Below are 18,603 nucleotides of genomic sequence, written 5' to 3'. Positions count from 1 at the left end.
GTTTGAGACCTCTGACAGTCGTCTTCGTCTCTGACAAAAACGAAGACGATTTTGTTTTCGTCGAAGGAAATAGCTTACGCCAATGGTTGGAAAGTGGTTGGTAGGGAGACTTGAGCTGGGAGGGAGAGCCAACGCCACCGGAGACAATCATCTCCGGCAATTTCGACCTTGATTTGTAAACCCTAGGTGGAAATTTTTTATTTTTCAAACTTCATATGAGGGCTAAATTGTGAGTTTTCAAACTAAGGGGGGCCAAATAAATAAAACCTTAGTTTTTTGTGATGACACTTAAACTTGGGTGGGAAATAGTCATTTGGCCTTTTATAAATGGGAAACCACTATCCTTCTAAGAAAAAGAGATGTTTGAGTATACCCTCAAAATACTTGAACAAATCCCATGTGTAAAAAGATTCAAAGCTTTCCTAAGTAAGCATCATCACCTACAACACATCCCATCATGCTTCCTATACTTTTGGTCAATGCTCAATAGGCTAGATAGAAAGCCTTTTATAATCATCATAAGGCATAATTGATATAATCTAGTGAGAGATACATTCTACAAAATTTTATGGTAATCTAGGGCCCAACAAAAGCCTAAAAATTGTCTCAAAATTAGGAATCCTAGGCCTACGTTGCCTTTGGGGACATGGAACATAGTGCCCCAAACGCCATCATTGTCACCCATTAAAGATAAAATGGACACTGGACAGCTCTAGCTGTCCACCAATTCCCATTCACCCATCAACAATCAACAAGACCCACCTCATGAAACTTATTAAAGTTTTAGGGTTAAAACAAAACTTACATTTTAGCCTCAAAGGTCTGGTGACAACTTGGTTTAATAGAATGTAAGGGTAATATTTAGATTTTGTGATTAAATATTATCTTATTTTTAATTTAAAATCATTCAATCATATAATGATACATTATTTTCATACCCAATTGTATATGCTATATAGTTTATTGTGCACTAAGTACAAAAATACTTCTAATCTTGTCTTATGTGACTAATATTAAAACTAATAGAATTACCCAAAAAAAGGGGGGAAAAAAACAATTCTGCTACAAATTTAGAACAATGATGTGACTTCAAAGATCTCAGGGATCAACTTGTTGTTTTAACTCGAGATTACACACTCATCCATGAAACAAAATGTAACATACAGAATGATAATATTATTTGTAGTTTTAACTTTATGTTAGGCGTGTTTTGTTTGTTGTTGAAGTTTCGTTTAGCAGATAGATGAGTTTCCTTTAGAAGATTAGATAAATTTCTACTTACTAATTAACCTTTTTCTCTTAACTGTACAAAAAATTGTACATCAACTTGTAAAGGCTCTCTGTGACGGACAGATAGGCCTCTAATCATCCTCACAAATCACCACCAGTTAATTGTAATTTCACTTTCAGTAATCTACAATCTACAAATCCATGATGCATAAGAATTCATGAAATTTTTATACACAAATCCAGACTTCTTTTTGACACAAAACCCAGACTTCTTTTTGTTTTGTGCTCATCATTCTGAGGAGAGACTTAATGCATCGATAGATATGGATAATTTTGATTCAATTGTGCCATCCATTTTCTTGCCCTTGTCCTTATCAGGGACGCCGTTTTCTTCCTTCACCTCAGCAGCAGCAGCAGCTATACACTCTTGGAACCTGAAGCAACTGGTGAGATGGTCGTTGGTTATCCCTGCGACCTGCATGAATGAATAGACAACACTGGGCCCCACACTCCGAAATCCCCGTCTCACAAGATCTTTGCTTATCACGTCCGCTTTTGGGGATTTCACAGGGACTTGTCGAGGGTACCGGAACTTGCTCACTATAGGCTTGTGGTTTACAAAGCTCCAAATATAATTGTCAAATGATCCAAACTCATCAATGACCTGGCATCAGGCAAAACCTGCGAACAGTTAGTTGCAATCATAACCATAGCAACTTAACAAAAAAAAAAGAAAGTCATAACCATAGCAACTACGAAGTGGCTAATGATCGCACAAAAAAATAAAGAAAAAAGCCATAAACTCAGATTGAATGATTTGAGACTACCCAACTAACAAGCTGGCATCTTTCAAGAAATGAAATAATTAGGTTGCATAAGTAAACTCTTGACATGAAGATAAAATAATTCACATCGAATTAAAGTAAGGTAGAATAATGGTTTGTCCTACATGGGTCACATTAATGGATGAGGAATCAGGACCACCATTCAACTACTTTTTCACCAACCCACCATATTAAATTATCACTAAGCATCCATTAGTTCTCACCTAATTGCTTGTGCAAATGAGGAAACAACTCTGCACGCTATTGCAAAGGAATAATATACAAAAAGTGGGAATATTGAATCAATCTAAGGTTCTCTGCATCGAGAGTGATTGACATGTTAACTAATCCTACTTCAAGAAACAGACAACTTCGGTCAGAGTTGTCATATTGTAGACATTTGTTTAACTTTTAGTGAGAGTGAATTCAAATAGGTAAATTCATGTCAAAATTATTTTTCATTAAGTTAAACCACGTTATACATTTATGCAGAAAGAAGTTCTTAATATCCCTCTATGCTCTTGCCCGTATGCATCTTCTGCCACTAAATAGAAGACAATGGTAAAAAAAATGAGAATCTACCTTGGATATTTGTCGAGCATTCTCAAGGATAGCACGCAGCTTAAGTTCGGATAATAGAGAGCTTGCTGTGCTTCCTGCAGCAATTATCTTTTTCTCATTCAATTTTGAGACTGCAATGGGGTCAAAGTCTACAAAAACTTCCCTGAATTTTGAGCAATTGTGAAAATAGAGTTCAGAAACAGGTGCAGGTCAAGGCTACAGGATCAACATATATCATAGCATTTAACAAAAGTAAAGTGGGACTTTCATAAATGTCTTACCTGAAAATGTGCCTCTTGCTAAGGATAACAGGCCATGTGAGTTCAGACAAAGCACCTGAAAGTACAAGAAGCTCAAACAATTTCCTGCAGGCAGAGAAGAATATAAATCAAACAATTTGCTAAACAGGATTTCACCACTAAGCAGAAGTCTTTTTAGACATACAAGGGGCAAAAGTCTGATTACATACTTGTCATCATGTACTGGAACTCCCCATTCTTCATCATGGAAGGCAGCATAACAGGGATCTGAGTTTACCACAAAAATTACTCAGTAATAATACTTGGAAGTACAAAAGCAGTTATGCATACACCAAATGTGAACCTGTCACTGGCCAGCTTATACTGTCCACATGTAATAACCATTGAAAGCAATATTGCAACAAGCAAGATTTTATAACTGATGGTCAATAAGTTGTCATGCTTCATCTCACCGCCCCAATCACCATCATATTTCATTCAAGGATCCTTATATTGTATAACCTATAACCTTCATAGAATATAAATACCTCTAGCACACACCGGCACAAGAAAAAGCCATTAACTTAATATTGCAGGTACAAATATTATCATTAACCACGATCAATATCGGTAAGAACAGATATATTATATGCTGTCCTTAGTGAACACAGATCATCCAGGATGCTAGCCAAGCACATTTTGGATACATACTGCTAATTTCCCTAGAGCAGGTCAAATAAAATTAGTCAAAATCCTAGTCAGTTTAGCTTTTTGAAAATAAAAAAGATGATCCAATGCAAGCAAAAATAGCAATAATTTATTTATAGTTGAATTAAAGAACATTCCTTTTTATCACTCGAAACCAATAATATGCATTCGCAAAGCATAAGCATTAAGCAGCAACATATTCATAATGAGACATAATTTTAAAAGAAGGAAAGAAATTAGATGGCACATATATAATGGGTAGTCCCAAATAATCATTTTGTTTTGGGGTCACCCAAGCAAATGCAAGACCATATATGACACCAACAAAAGCAAAGATTATCAAGTATCAAAAACACATGATAACACAAACTTCACTTATACAGCAAATGTAACAAATTACATAAAAATGAAAGAAGCAAGAACTAACCAGTATTTGGGGTCACCCAAGCACACCTTTTCTTGGTCAGCGAACTATCAGATGGTGGAAAATCTAACCCTCCATCAGAAACAACACTCCTTGGCTTTGAAGAAAATGGTTTCCTCCAACTCCGTAGACTAGTTGACCGTGTCAACCTTCCAGTAGATGCTCGACTATGAAATGAATCTGTAGAGGCATCAGATGAGCATGAGGCATTCAGAGATAAATTAGACTGTATCAACTGTTCATGGCGGCGAAGCACTGATGGAACACTAAGAGAATGAGATTTAGGTGACAACTTAGTAGTAGCCCTAGATGATGGAACAACAGATTTCTTCTCCTCTGCTGTTTTAACCTCTATGGGTGATTTCTCAACCTTTCTCAATGGTTTCGAAGCAGGCTTCCGTGCACTCAATAAGCCTGTTTTGTTCCCAGCAGGTCCAAGGACTGGCCTGGTCTCCGACTCAGCCACATTCATTGATCTTACTCTAGGAGCACCCGACATTGCTTCAACACAGTTTATCCAACTGAAATTTTGAAGAGATCTTGGCCTTTTTATCACAAAATCTCTCAAACATGCCAAATTCACAATCAAGTGGGCTCAGTCAAATCTCCAAAATTGAACACAACTACCAAGCAAAATCAGCTGACAACATCACCCCGATCCTCAGATTTTTCTCAACTAAACAGCGACATCTTCAAGAACCACCAACAGAATCCAGTTAAACCCTCATTTTCATCACATATGAAGCTCAAAACCCCTAAATAACAAAATCATGTACACTATCCACTTCTAGCAAACCACATCCATTAACACAGATCTCAGCTTCTCACCCTAAAACTCACTCAAATTTGAGCTTCCAAACCTCTTAACACTCACTCAAAACCCACAAATCCATCTCACAAAAATATCAGAAACCCTCATTTTGCTTATCCACAAACTTCAAATCAGCTCAAAAGCCCTGAAATAAAAAATCCCACCAAAAAAAAAAATCAAAATGAGCTCAACTTTCAAACAAAGAGAGCCTTCACATTCACCAAAAAGCTGCCAATCAATTATTATACAATAAAAAGATTTGATTCTGGTATAAATATTCTCAATCAAACACATTCAAAACCAAGCATAGAAACAAAAAGATTCCATTTTGCATTGTTAAAAACGAGAGGAAGAGAGAGAGAATGTGAATGTGAATGTTTTACCCCAAAAGAAAAGCTGGAATTTTGAAACTGTGTCGTTTCAGTGAGTTCCACATGCGGATAATTTCAAAAGCTGACACATTTATCATTAAAAATCTTAGCTTTTTAATTGTTTCCCCGGAAAATTGAAAATAGGTTGATCGGAAAATGAAGATTGAATGTGGGTTTCGATCTATCGAGATTGAAACTCTGTCTCTCTACAAAACTTTCGTTGCTTTTTAGAGAGAGAAGTGCTGAGCTATCAAATGAGTAAAAGACAGAAAAGTAAAAGATTGGGCCTTCTATACTTCATTTTGTTGGTGAATGTTGACCGGACGAACCGGTTTCTACGACTACTTCACCGGCTGCTCCCAGTGAATTATACACAAATGAATAAATAAAAAAAAAAAAAATTACCATAACGGCGATGCTATCAAGCCTTTTTTTTTTTTAATTTTAATTTACTCTAATTATTATTATTATTATTATTATGTTTTTTAACCCACGAATCTACCCGTTTTAATTAAATAAATAACTCTAAAATATATTGATCAGACTTATAATTATTATATCAGATAAATTAAAATTTTATAAATATGATAAAAACTCTAATTATTATTTACTTTTTTATTTATAATTTTATCTATTATAAAAAAAATTACTAAGGAGACAAAAAATACTTTCAACACTTAGATTTCCATTCAAGCTTTTGTGCTCAAATTTATATTAAGATGAAATAAATTAAATTCGAATTAAAAATTAAATTTGTTATAATAAAATAATCCGAATTCAAATAGGTCCTAACATTCAAATCCCAATAAACTTTGATCGAATATAAAGTTACATAGCTAAAACTCAAACTTTTATTTAAAAATAATTTAATTTTTAATTAAACTTAAATATTAAATTAAATTAACTTTAATTGTTTAGAAAATTGGGTTCAACTCTTATTATAAATTCAATTCATTCCATCCAAGGTATGAATTGGGTTCGAACAGTTTGGGTCGAATCTGTACCCATCAATAAAGCAATTTACTGTTGACTAAAAACATTATTTGATTGATAGACATAAATCAGTTGTTATCAGATTATTAAATGTGGACAGGGCTATTTTCCTAGAAACGCTCATAAATGGGTTATTGTTGACTGGGACCCAAATAAATGGGTTACATAATATTTTTTTTCTCAAAATAAATATAAATATAAATTTCTATAATTTGAAACATCACTAAAAATAAAATTTCTAATAAATATTATTTTAATTGAATATTTTTTTGGAAAAATATTATATTTTTCACAAAAAAACATATATTATATATACATATCACTAGAAGAATATCACCAAAATTGTAAAATAAGTTTTAGATGTTAGAATTATGGTTTTAAAAATTTGATCGGACTTATGATCCAATAGATTGAACTATTAATTGTTAATCAGACTGATTAAATAGATTATATATAAAATCATATTTGACTCAGTTAATACAAAAAATTAATTTTTTTAAATTTATTATAAAAATTTGAACCCAAACTTTATTTATCATATTTAAATATATATATATATGTTATTGAACTAATTTTATTTTAATATTAAATAAGTCAAATTATATATTTAATTATAAATTAGTAAAAAAAATTTAAATATTATTTTTGAATAGTTAATCAGTCTGACTATCAATCAACCAATCTGACTACTAATTGGATCAAATCGTCTTCTTCATTAACCTGATATTTAAAAAATCTAACGACCGCATAAAATGAATTTAAATGTAAAAAAAAAAAAAATCTAGTAAAATGTTACGGGTTAGTAAACAACAAAGAGCCTAGTCTCCTCTCATTTCATTCCAAGCATATAAAAAGATTTTAATATATCTCTTCAAGTCTATTTTCGAGAGTGTAGAGTTTAAATACGAGCCTCGTATTCCAGTTCTTAACCAACTGTTTTTATGATGAAATAGTCATATACTTATGAAATGTGTATTATTTGTTTTCAATCAATTAATGGTTGGTAGCAAGTTTATTTTGAGTTATGTTATAGGTTTATTTATTTTTATTTAATGCTAAACCTTATCTTGTACTTTTATTTTATCACACTTAGATTCTTTGTTTGCAATATTGGCTTATTGAAAATTAACAAGTTTACTACTTTTGACTTTCAATAGAGTGATGACCCAACAAACACTGACTAAAATTATATGTTTCTTTCTATATTGGTGTCAACTAAGGCGGGATATGATTTAAGCGGGCTCAGGTTAGAAACTTGTTTTGGTTTGAGTCAATTTGGTTTTGATTTAAATTCGAATTGAAAGATTTGATTCATTTTTTCAATTAATCTAAACTTGAGTTATGAAATATTTGACTTGATTTAGTTTAAATTTATAGTTTGAATTCGTAACTCGATTTGATTTAAATTCATAGTTTGAATCAACTCAAATTCATAATTCAAATTCGTGGCTTGACTCAATTTTAATTCATGGTTTGAATCGATGATTTTGTATATTATTTAGATAAAATAACATTGTTTCCTCAATAAACCATGAACTCGAACCAGAAATTTAAACTATCAATCCGAATTATGAATTTGACCTGAATTAAGTGGTGAATTTAAACCACTAATTCAAACTATAAATTCAAGTTAAACTTAAATTAAAACGAGTCAAATAATTCTTTATTTGAACCGAACTTGAGTTTTTTTTAATTTTGGTTTGATGAATTTAAGCGAAATTTGATCCAAACTATTTTTCAACTAAGCTATATTCGAATCGAAGAGTATTCGAGTTTGGCCTAATTCATATCCATCTCTAATGTTAACAATGTTTTTTAGATTTATATCAACTTAACCAGGTCAAAAGACCAATCTAGATCTTGACCAATTCGATCGATTAGATGAAACATTAATATTGACATGATAAAATTAAATATTTATAATGTATTTATTAAATATATTAATTAGATGATGGTGAAAAATAAATGTTTCCAACTCATTGATGTTGATGTTTGTGTTTTCGTATACCTAAGACAATTCAATAAATTCAACCATAAATCAAACCAATCCAATGATTAAAACACAGAGCAAAACTAATTATTTAGATATATTATAATTTGTTTGAATGACTTATCATCCAAAGGTCATTTATGTCAAATTATTCCTTTTTTAAGTTACTAGTTTGATGAGGATTAAATCAAATACAAAATAATTTATAAGTTAAGATCAATAAAACTGTACGTATAAAATTATGTAAATTCTCTTTTTTATACTTAATTGTGTATCCAAAAATATATATATATACATATAACATTGGAAAGTATCATAAGCTATACTTCTATAACTCCAAAAATGGCCATTTAACCATTATAAACTTTGGAAAGCAACAAGAACACCCCTCCCTTTTGACATTTCAAATAACCTTGTGCATCGCTAAATTAGTCTTATCTCTTTTGAAGACTCAAAAAGGAAATTTGAATAAGAAGGAAAAGTGTCGTCTTTGTAGACCACCAAGTGTAATCTTCCGATTAATTTTTGATTTAAAAAAATCCCAAATGGCAAACAAATCAACAAAGACAAGCATAGATTTTGCTCTTTCTTAGATCTTCTCTCTTTCTTTCTTTCTTTTTTTCTTTCTTTCCACCCCCGGATAAAAAGCATTTTTAGGTGAAAACCTTTCTTTCTTTCTTTGTTGATGCCTAGTCAAATTCAATGCTGCTTTTTTTTTACTTTTTGATAATATCTTAGTCTTTGTGACCTTTCACACTGACGTGAATTCAACATGCTATCATTTTGAATTATGCCTTCCAATAATATGAATCTCTCACCTAAGCTTCCCTGATATCACTTTCAACCATCTCTCTAATTAACTTTTGTCCATATTGGTGCCTACTAGGCGGTTAGGACCATAAATTTTGGAGCAAGCAACATTTCAAAATTCATAGCATACATTATCCACATGTACGAACAAATCTTGCTAATTTCACTAAACAAATTCACCTAACAATTTGTTATTAGATGATATAATTGTTTATTATTTTTTTTTTTTGCTTTAAAAATCACCCAATTACAAACTGATATGATAGTTTATATAGATTAGTTAGCAACATTTAGCCTTCACTTTTATCATGAAAATGCAACTTTCAAGAATGGAATAATGAGAGAAGAATTCAGGATTTGATTGACTAATCCTAAGTATGGAATAACAAGAGAGGGAGAAAAGAAAGTAAAGTTGTCAAGAGAATAAAAGTAAAAGTTGAGTAATTCTATCAAGCATGCAATGGTCAAATACGGTAAGATAAAGTGGAAGATTTTATTCTTTTGAACCAAAAAGACATGTGATCGGTAAAAGACTGCACCCATTAAGTGGCATCCATCAATTGGTCTGCTACAAACACATCCAAATAAAAAAATAAAGATAAAAACATAATAACTATATATAAGTAATAGAAAATATTGAAGTTGGATACATTACATCATTTTATTAATAAAACTATGTAAACTAACAATATATATTAATTTGTAAACTAACAATAACGTGTCACTATATAATTAGGTGATTTTGAATTAAAGATAAAATACCACTAAATCACATAATTGTTAATACACAAATTAATACTCATTATTGGTGCATATAGTCTTATTCTTATTTTATTGATACATAAAACATAGAAACTGAGATTTTCAGCCACTCAAGTACATCAAAGCACCACATTGCAACTGGAAGAAAACACTGTACCTCACATCCTCCAAACTATGAATTGAAAATATAACTGACTATAAGATCCGGAAATGGCATCTACAAGCAATAAAACATAAGCCACAAATTAGAATTTTTATGAGCAATTTTTACAGCAACATGTCAAGAAAACCTTTATCCTATCATAGAGAAGCTCCAAGTTACCTACAGCTTCTCTAATTAATACTCAATATAAAACTTGCAGTAGAACAATCTTTTCCTTTATTTAGCTATGCACAGTTGGAGTTACATGGCAGAAATGAAATTGATAATCTAATATATCAGAGGTGTGAGGGTCTGTAGTTATAAAAGTCTTTCAGGAATCTGCATTCATGTGAAGCTCACTTGTTCAGCTTTTTGAAATTTTTTTGTGCAAGTATGGGTATGATGCTCCATGTTTGATGTAAACAATTAAAAGCTTTATTAATTAAGATTTAATAGACACAAAAACAGAAGGACAGAAAAATGAAACACATCACATACCCCAGTAAACCCCTGCCTTGCCATGTTCGTGGTGTCACTGTTAAGTTTATCACAGCTCCTTGCCTCATTATCACTACAGGTACTGCTTGACCCAGATTTGACCGGCCTTCAGAAGCAAGCCTTTCTAGCAAATTCTCACCAGCTTCTACTTTCCCAAATTTCACAATCTGATCTCCAAGCTGTAAGCCATCCTCTGCTGCTGGAGATGCATCAGTAATTTCATCAATAAGTGCAAAGGGTTTGCTGATAATCAAATCCACATCCATGGAAACTGGAGAATCTCTCTGAATGTTATTGCTTGGGAATGCAGAGGCATCAGCATTGACTAGTGATGAGTTTTGATTTGAGTCTGCATCATTACCTTCATAAGGAGGCAAAACAAAATGCAATCATTTTCATGTTTACAGGTAAACATAATTTTGAAAAGACAAATTTACTTCATTTTAAAGTGAAGCTATCCGCCAAAAGAAATGTTCCAAAACTAATCATTCAAGCAAGAAAGACATTGGCACCTAAAACTAGTGAAAGATGAGGTTAGTACTCCTAAGTTTCAAGTAGTCAGCAAACTAGATGAAAAGAAGATGAACTAAACCTACACCATCATTTCTTAACCTTAAAGTCAAAGAACATGCATTTTACAGATGGGCGAATTGGAAGTTTCATCCTATACAAAATAAGGACACACTTATTACCATAAAAGAGAAGTTTCAAAAAATGAGTCTTCTGCAAGAGAGAAAAAGAGGGTTCTGCTTAAATTGTTGGAGAGATTTAGAAAGATTGTTGTGAACAAGAAAACTAACAGCTAGCAAAACAGCACTCACCCAAACACGTGTTCATGAATATGAAACAGTGTTCATCAACCACAGCACTGAATTCTAAGAAACTTGTAATTACCACAAATCATCTCAGTCAATCACAATTGATAGTTAAGCTAAAATTGACATCTTTTAATCAAAGTAAATAGCTCACTGTTTCATATGCAAACTGAAGCATTAGTGAACCATACAAACTGATTCAACACAGTAAAACAATTTCATCAGAAGACTTCTCTGATGAAAATATGACTAAAAACCAGCCACAAACCTGAATCTTTGACACATGATGACACATTAGAGAGCCTTGCCGAATGAAGAAGTTGTATATTTTCATTTATTTTCTCACTTATCTCCTGATGATCATTTCGCAACTCTGCACTCAAAAGCAGTAAATACAATATGACTACTAAAAAAACGGATATATAAAACATAAAACTACCAGTCTGCTTACAATATGTTGAAGAATAATTTTCAAATCTATAAAAGCAGTTCCATACAGATTTTTTTCGCATTGTTTGGCATGGCTGAAGTGCTTTCGCAAGAAGTACTTAATTCAAAGGACATCTTAGATATGAAAAACATTTGGAATACTTCTTAAATTCACTTCATCCATAAATTTCTAGATGAATACTACATGTACAAATGATAGATACTAACCGGTATAAACAAAGTGACTTGTCATCATGTTTGTTTGTAACCCTTATTACCCAACAGTTAGTATTCAAGTGGATTTTTTTTTTTTTTGCAGAAATACTTTCGCTCAGAAGCTCTTTCCACAACACCACTTCAAAAACAGTTTATGTAATCCAAAACGTGCATCATTTACAAACAACTTCATAAAATATTATGAGAACTCAACTAAATCAACGGAATAACAAATAAATAAATAAACCGATTATTAAAAAAAATTAAGATAATACCAGCAAGGCGACGTCGTTCAGCTCGAACGTGAAGTATATCGATATCAGAACGAGGAAAGCCCTACACAGCACAAACAAACAATGAAAAATAATCAAGTCATAAGCACACCGCTGAACTTAATAATTCACAACATTAAAAAATTAAATTCAGTTTCGACTGAAAACCTCAGCGTCTATGAGATTGCCGGAGAGACCAGGGCCGCCGGGTTGAGATAGACGGTGGATGATGGCATTCATCTCGGCTTCGACCGCCGTTCGCTTCTCCATCAAACTCATTGTCTCCGCCTTCAGATTCGTTCCAACCATTCTTGACCGAGCTCTGTTCGTGGATTGTTAGGGTTTTGCAGTGAACAGTGAAGCGATTTAAATTTTCCCAGGATTTTGGTGGACCGAACGGTATTAACAATTAGCACTATGCCCCATCAATAAACCCGCACAGCTCAACGAGTAATTTCTTTTGGATCCATCAAATTTATTTAAGTCACCTTTTCCACCCGAGGTTTGGTCTCCAACCTGTTCCACCCTTAGTTTGCATAAATAACATTTTACGCCCAAACTCAAATTATGTTTAAAAAATAATGGCATACGGCAAGAGAGTAATTTTGTTCTATTAATTTTAAAAACACAAAAACAAATCTAAATATTTTAAATATGATTGTTTAACTATTAAAAATATTGTTATATTTTATTCATTATTTAAGGGTATAAATGTTATTTTTAAAATTATTAGGGGCAAAAATATTTTAAAATTTCCATAAAAACCTTTGATATTTTTAAAATTTAAAATTTATTCTCAAATATATGATTATACGATAAAAATACCCTATTAATAAAAGATAAAGAAAAGATAAGAGTGAAAAGAAAATAAGTAGTTTTTTATGTGAATTAAATATAATGTTATTTTTTATTTTTGTTAATTTAAAATTATATGATAATTTAAAAAAAATAAAATAATACGGATAAAATGATAATTTTACTTTTGATACTATTTTTTTATTAATAAAGTTTAATTTGGAGTGAAAAAATTTTATTTATATTTAGATTTTGAGTGAAAAAATATAATTTATCTCAACTCAAGATAAAATAATGTTTTAAGGCTAAGCTCATGTGGGAAAAATGTAATTCACTCAATTTAATTTGGTTCCTCTAAGATCAAAACATAACATTTAAGTCCTTGAACAATTCCAGTGAAAATAAATTACTAAACATGTCAACATAACAAAATCCAACGGCGTTTAAGTGAAGTTAGTATTATTGATCTTAAATTCTTGATCATGCTCTTGCCATAAACAAGTTGTGTATCATCTTTATGATTGTTAATAATTAAACACATTAAATGAGTTAAATTGAATTGCAATGAAATACGCGAGCAATAAATATGTTAAAAAGATCATATTTGTTATTGTGTGGTCAAATTTTCCTTTACTACTTAGCTATACGAGTAACATGCCCACACACTAGATGACTCGAATTACAGATAGAAATCTTATTCAAAAATAACGAGAATGATAAATCTTGAAAATTTCAGGATTTGTTCAATCATATTTTATCTCTATCTTCTACCATTATGTGATAATAATCATCTCCTAACATCGAGGACTAACACAATTCTACAATATATAATTACACATTTATCTCTTTCTTTTGTTGTATCTATGTAAATAAAGCGTATTTTTGTAACTCGTAATGTTACCTATATTAAAATTATATCGTTATTCTATCAAAATCTCTCTAAAAAAATAACTTCATAAATTAGAGGTGGGTATAGATTTTCGAGCAATCATTCGAACCATTTTAAAAAATCATCTTGTTTTTCATTACCGATGTAAGATCACATCTTCTCATCATTTGTGTTTTTCATTTTTACTGTGTCATCCGTTTAATAATCATAGGTTGAATCCACAAATGCAAACTCAAACGACATACAAGAATCTAACTCGTCAACCCAATTTGCCACACCTAAGACAAACAGGACTAAAGTGTTACTTTGTTAATTGGACACAACACACGGAAATTAACCAAAACTATAGGATGTAAATGAATTAATCCCTCACGGGTTTTCACCGAGCAGCGGTTTTTTTTTTTGGTCTGCCTGACTGCTTTGCTCGTTCGTCCTTGACTTCGAACAAGAGAACACGCCATGAAAGAGGTTTAATTTTTCTGCACGATCGCTTCTTTTCAGGTAAAATTTTAACTGAATTTTCCAATTTACTATGCGTGTTCGAAACCTTACCGGATCTGTCGCAAATTCTCACAGATTTTAGTTCCGATTTCGCCTCTCTTCGACTCGGCTTTCTCTGCAACTTCTCGGCAAGTTTTGATATGTTAGCTTGAATAGTGAGTTTTCTTTCTTTCTTCTTTCAAGTCTTCTTTTACGGCGTTTTTGTGCTTGAATTTTTGAATTTCGAAGCTCTGTATAAACAGTAATGTATGGCTTTTGTTTTGTGGGTTTGAACAAATCTGAAATAAATTGGATTAATAATTTGAATTTTGAACAGAAGTTTCTCAATTTGAGCAGTGAAACGTGTTTCTTAAGAGCAATAATCTGAACTAGCTTCTTTGCCATAATTACAGTGATTTTTCTGGCTTGATTGTGGATTGTGATTGTTTGTCAATAAGATTTTTTTTTTTCTTTTTGGTTCAATGATAATGAAATATAATGTTTAGGAATGGATTTGGAAGTAATGAGTTGTGACATCAAAGCTAATGATAAGAGAAAAGAGTCGAGGCGAGTATGGACCAAAGCTGAAGAAGCTGTATTGTTGAACATATTAGACTCCATAATCCTTGAGGGTGGTCGAACTGAAAATGGTTCCTTCAAGCCAGGTACTTACATACAAATTGAAAAGGCATTGACAAAAGTTTTGCCAAGGTCTGGCTTGAAAGCTTCTCCGCATATTGACTCGAAGATGAGAAAATGGAAGAAGCAATATGGCATAATTCTTGACATGTTGAACACGAACGGGTTCAAATGGAATGACGCAAAAAAATGTGTGGTGGTTGATAGTGAATCTACTTGGGAGTCTTATGTTCAAGTAAGTGTGAGTTCAATGTCAGTTTCATTGTATGGTTATTTGTAGAGTGTTTGTGTAACCTGTGGAATTATTACAGTCTCACATGCAGGCTAGAAAATGGAGAAACAAGCCATTCCCCATATATGAGAGGTTGATCAATATATTCGGAATGCATCATGCAAGTAGATGTGGGGCAGCAACACCTGGTGAAATGGTGGAAGAGATAAATTTAGACAAGGTCAATGGTGATGCCCTTGAAGTTAATGGTGGTTGTTCTCCCGAGTCAATCGCCCCACCTAGTAGTACCCAACATTCGATGGGATCTCAGTCTGAAATTTTTAGTAAAAGAAGGAGATCAAGAGATGAACTCATTGTTGCAATAAAAGAGATTGCTACATCATTTGAGCGTGCATATTCTCGGTCGGTTGAACTCATGGATAAGTTAGTTGAGCATTTAGTTTATGACAAAGAAGATAGGAGTGACATTGCTGATGAGCTTGCTACTATGGGACTTACCGAGGATGATGAATTTGATGCATTAACGCTTATACTTGGTAATTCATCTAATATTTCAGCATTCAAATCTTTAAGAGGTGACCGCAAAGTAGCATTTGTAAAAAGGCTTTTAAGGAAGAGAGCATGTACTTGACTTGAATTAGTGAATGTTTAGCAATGAATTAGTGTTGACACATAGGAGTATGTTTAGTTACAGGTTAATACTGACTTGCATTGGAGTATTTTCGGCTATGAATAGACGCTTAAGCAATGGTTCGATTTTGGACACACACACACACACACACATACACACATATATATAGATAGATAGTATGGCTAGTTTTTCGGCTAGCCAATGTGCACACCTCGTGTAAACCAGGAGAACTAAGCTCAGTTGGTTTTCAGTGCAAGCAGGAAAATAAAAATGGCTATCTTTTAAACTCTAGAAATATAGGTTTCTTTTTTCCGTTGAATTTTTTGATAATCTTAAGGAAGTTTATTATAATAAAAGTTGGGGTGGATTCTAGTTTAGCCATGGGTATAGGATGTTATCAAGCTCAAGCGCATGTTTAATTCGAGTTGATGGAGTTGTACTTGAACTTGGCTTAAGTTTGGCTACATTATTGTGCTAAGCTCAAGCTTGGTTCTACTTGATATTGTAGATGGTCAAAACAATATTGTCTGACGAGCTCTCAATATTTTCTAGCTTGACGAGTTGAATACCCCTTCATGCTCAAGTTTAAGCTCAAACTCACCATATGGGAGCTCATTTCGAGTATGATTGAGTTGAATTGACAATCAACCTCGAGTAAATTCGATTTAAGTCCAGTCTTATCTTTTATGCCAAGTTTAGTAAGTTTAAGTTTAAGTTTGGTTCGGTTTGAATTCATTTCTCAATCATTCAATTAGAATTCATAGATATAGAGTAAATAACAAAGAAGATACAGAAACTTCGATACCCTTCACCTAAATGTATTATTGGATGATAATGAGAATGCAAACTTTAACCATCACTTATCTCACATTATTTGATAAATTTATGCATTACATGTAATATATAGAATCTTAGAGAGTGAAATATCGTTACTTAATTAGGTAATTTATGTTTAACTTTGAATATATATATTTTATTTTACAATAAAATTATGTACATAAATAATGATATGTCACTATATGATTGATTGTTTTTTATTTTTAATTTAAAACTATCAAATTATATAATAACATTTTATTATTTATGTATAAAATTATGCATGTTATTTATACATATAATATTACTTTTTATTTTATGATTTGTGTCCATAAATTTATGGGACCTAATCGAATATATGTAATATGTATTCTTTCTACTAACTGTGGGAAATGAGACAAATTTGAGAATTTTTACGATATGTGATGAAAAGTCATGTCTGAAACTTGAACCACATCTGTTGATTGAACTGATCTGATTAGGAATCGATGGTCAATCAAATCTGAATCAAATTAACACTCACTTTAAATATGGAATTGGATTGACCCAGTTTTATTTATTTAAAATAAGTAACACCAATTTTCTTAAATATAATCCTAATGCATGACATTATTAATTAGTTTTATTGTGCACTTATCATGAATAATAATTTAGGTGTTAATAATTATATATTATTATGTGATTAGATAATTATGAATTAAAAATTTAGTAATTATTGTAGTCAAATTATTATTATATCGTGTATTAAAAAATCTTAATTTTATGTATTGTGTATCAAGTATCATATCGTACTGTATAATGTGGCTTTTAAAAAAAAATTAATAAAAAAATATAATCGATATATCATCATTTTAAAAAATATCATAAATATCTTTAAGAATTTAAAATTCTTTATATACATCGTTATTATATCATTATTTTTTTAAAAAGTGTATTAGTATGTATAGGTAATATGTATCATATCATACGATGCGTATTATATTATATAATTCATTCACTAAAATATATTAATTATAATATATTTCATGATACTTATTATTTTTTATATGTATCGTATCATATCATAAAATTTGTATCTGTATCGTAAGATACTGATAATTATATAAGTAATGACTATTCATATAGTAACATATCATTATTATTACTTAAATTAGTATTTATTATTATAAATATAGTAAAATCATTATATTTATGTATTATTTATTTTTTCCAAGATGCTCATCAATTTATGATATGAAATTTTTTAAATTGCCATCGATGTAAGCTTGACAAAAAAATTCCCATAATGATTCCATTTCTTTGTAATCAACTTTAATCGGGGTAAGTACTTTTCAATAGTTACAAATGAAAATAGAAAAAAAAAAGGGAAAAGGACTATTTCCCACCCAAGTTTTAGCCGTTTCTCAAAAGTATATCTATGTCCGATGAAAAACCCAAACATCCACCTATTTCTAAACAACCGTTAAGTTTTTCATTAAATAGAAAGGTAAAACTGTCATTTTATTGTTTACATCTTAATTATATAATTTTATCTCAGTTTCCCCTCTGATTTTAAAAATTAACTTTTACCCCCGTCCCTAAACTTTGAAAAGTGACTTTCACCCGCTAAATTCCTAATTTTTTTTCACTTTCCCTTCGGCCACCAACGATGACGTGGCTGGAAGGAGAGTGACTAGTATCGTCCATTTTGGATGACGAAGTGTCATCTAGAGGTGGTCGACCTCTGGATGAAAACTTTTTTGTCGTCGCTGAAGAAAGTGGCTGCATTTCAGGGGGGAAAAGTGAATTTTTTAAAACTTAATTCAGGGGATAAATATTAGTTTTTCAAATTAAATGGGTAAAATGAGATAAAATTTTAATTATTTAATATTATTGATAAAATAACAAATTTGCCCTTAACCCTAACAGAAAATATGTGGATAGGTCCAAATAGATTAAACTTTGGGTGGGTATTTGAATTTTTCATCAGGGGTGGATATACTTTTGAGATAAGACTAAAACTTGGGTGGGAAATAGTCGTTTTCCC

General features: G+C 31.5%; 3 protein-coding genes across 6 annotated transcripts; 1 reads left to right on the top strand and 2 right to left on the bottom strand.

The window, feature by feature from the left end:
- Window positions 1–1,262: 1,262 nt before the first annotated feature.
- On the bottom strand, window positions 1,263–5,427 carry LOC123199929 (probable GMP synthase [glutamine-hydrolyzing]). The gene is made up of 6 exons (XM_044614976.1): window positions 5,181–5,427; window positions 3,990–4,942; window positions 3,085–3,142; window positions 2,897–2,980; window positions 2,637–2,778; window positions 1,263–1,894 (listed from the first exon to the last, which is right to left on the bottom strand). The coding sequence occupies exons 2-6, from the start codon at window positions 4,483–4,485 to the stop codon at window positions 1,520–1,522; spliced, it is 1,155 nt and encodes a 384-aa protein (XP_044470911.1). The 5' UTR covers window positions 4,486–4,942; window positions 5,181–5,427; the 3' UTR covers window positions 1,263–1,519.
- A 3,843-nt stretch (window positions 5,428–9,270) lies between these two features.
- On the bottom strand, window positions 9,271–12,519 carry LOC123200075 (26S proteasome non-ATPase regulatory subunit 9-like). Of its 4 annotated transcripts, none has more exons than XM_044615180.1 (6): window positions 12,264–12,517; window positions 12,099–12,159; window positions 11,447–11,551; window positions 10,364–10,724; window positions 9,881–9,940; window positions 9,271–9,529 (listed from the first exon to the last, which is right to left on the bottom strand). In XM_044615180.1, the coding sequence occupies exons 1-5, from the start codon at window positions 12,402–12,404 to the stop codon at window positions 9,919–9,921; spliced, it is 690 nt and encodes a 229-aa protein (XP_044471115.1). In that variant the 5' UTR covers window positions 12,405–12,517; the 3' UTR covers window positions 9,271–9,529; window positions 9,881–9,918. The 4 variants fall into 4 exon arrangements, with proteins under 4 accessions (XP_044471115.1, XP_044471114.1, XP_044471113.1 ...); XM_044615179.1 differs by having other exon boundaries at window positions 9,271–9,526; XM_044615178.1 differs by lacking the exon at window positions 9,271–9,529 and having other exon boundaries at window positions 9,683–9,940; window positions 12,264–12,516.
- A 1,622-nt stretch (window positions 12,520–14,141) lies between these two features.
- LOC123200693 lies at window positions 14,142–15,803 on the top strand. The gene is made up of 4 exons (XM_044616026.1): window positions 14,142–14,280; window positions 14,356–14,435; window positions 14,766–15,133; window positions 15,210–15,803. Exons 3-4 carry the CDS (start codon window positions 14,768–14,770, stop codon window positions 15,759–15,761), a joined length of 918 nt encoding a protein of 305 aa, XP_044471961.1. The 5' UTR covers window positions 14,142–14,280; window positions 14,356–14,435; window positions 14,766–14,767; the 3' UTR covers window positions 15,762–15,803.
- Window positions 15,804–18,603: the final 2,800 nt, after the last annotated feature.

This window comes from Mangifera indica, chromosome 17 (genome assembly GCF_011075055.1).
Source record: "Mangifera indica cultivar Alphonso chromosome 17, CATAS_Mindica_2.1, whole genome shotgun sequence".
NCBI lineage: Eukaryota > Viridiplantae > Streptophyta > Magnoliopsida > Sapindales > Anacardiaceae > Mangifera > Mangifera indica.
The sequence above is the reverse complement of the archived record's forward strand: the minus strand, read 5'-3'. Positions and strand labels throughout refer to the sequence as shown.

What these genes read in the sequence shown, in the direction of transcription:
- LOC123199929 (XM_044614976.1), bottom strand. Translation starts at nt 4,485, where the DNA reads ATGTCGGGTGCTCCTAGAGTAAGATCAATGAATGTGGCTGAGTCGGAG. An exon ending in TTGGGTGACCCCAAATACTG is followed by an intron (nt 3,143 to 3,989) that starts GTTAGTTCTTGC and finishes TGGTAAACTCAG; the next exon opens with ATCCCTGTTATGCTGCCTTC. An exon ending in ATGCTCGACAAATATCCAAG is followed by an intron (nt 1,895 to 2,636) that starts GTAGATTCTCAT and finishes GCCTGATGCCAG; the next exon opens with GTCATTGATGAGTTTGGATC.
- LOC123200075 (XM_044615180.1), bottom strand. Translation starts at nt 12,404, where the DNA reads ATGGTTGGAACGAATCTGAAGGCGGAGACAATGAGTTTGATGGAGAAG. An exon ending in GCAATCTCATAGACGCTGAG is followed by an intron (nt 12,160 to 12,263) that starts GTTTTCAGTCGA and finishes TGTGCTGTGTAG; the next exon opens with GGCTTTCCTCGTTCTGATAT. An exon ending in TGAACGACGTCGCCTTGCTG is followed by an intron (nt 11,552 to 12,098) that starts GTATTATCTTAA and finishes TTTTGAGTGCAG; the next exon opens with AGTTGCGAAATGATCATCAG.
- LOC123200693 (XM_044616026.1), top strand. Translation starts at nt 14,768, where the DNA reads ATGGATTTGGAAGTAATGAGTTGTGACATCAAAGCTAATGATAAGAGA. An exon ending in CTTGGGAGTCTTATGTTCAA is followed by an intron (nt 15,134 to 15,209) that starts GTAAGTGTGAGT and finishes GAATTATTACAG; the next exon opens with TCTCACATGCAGGCTAGAAA.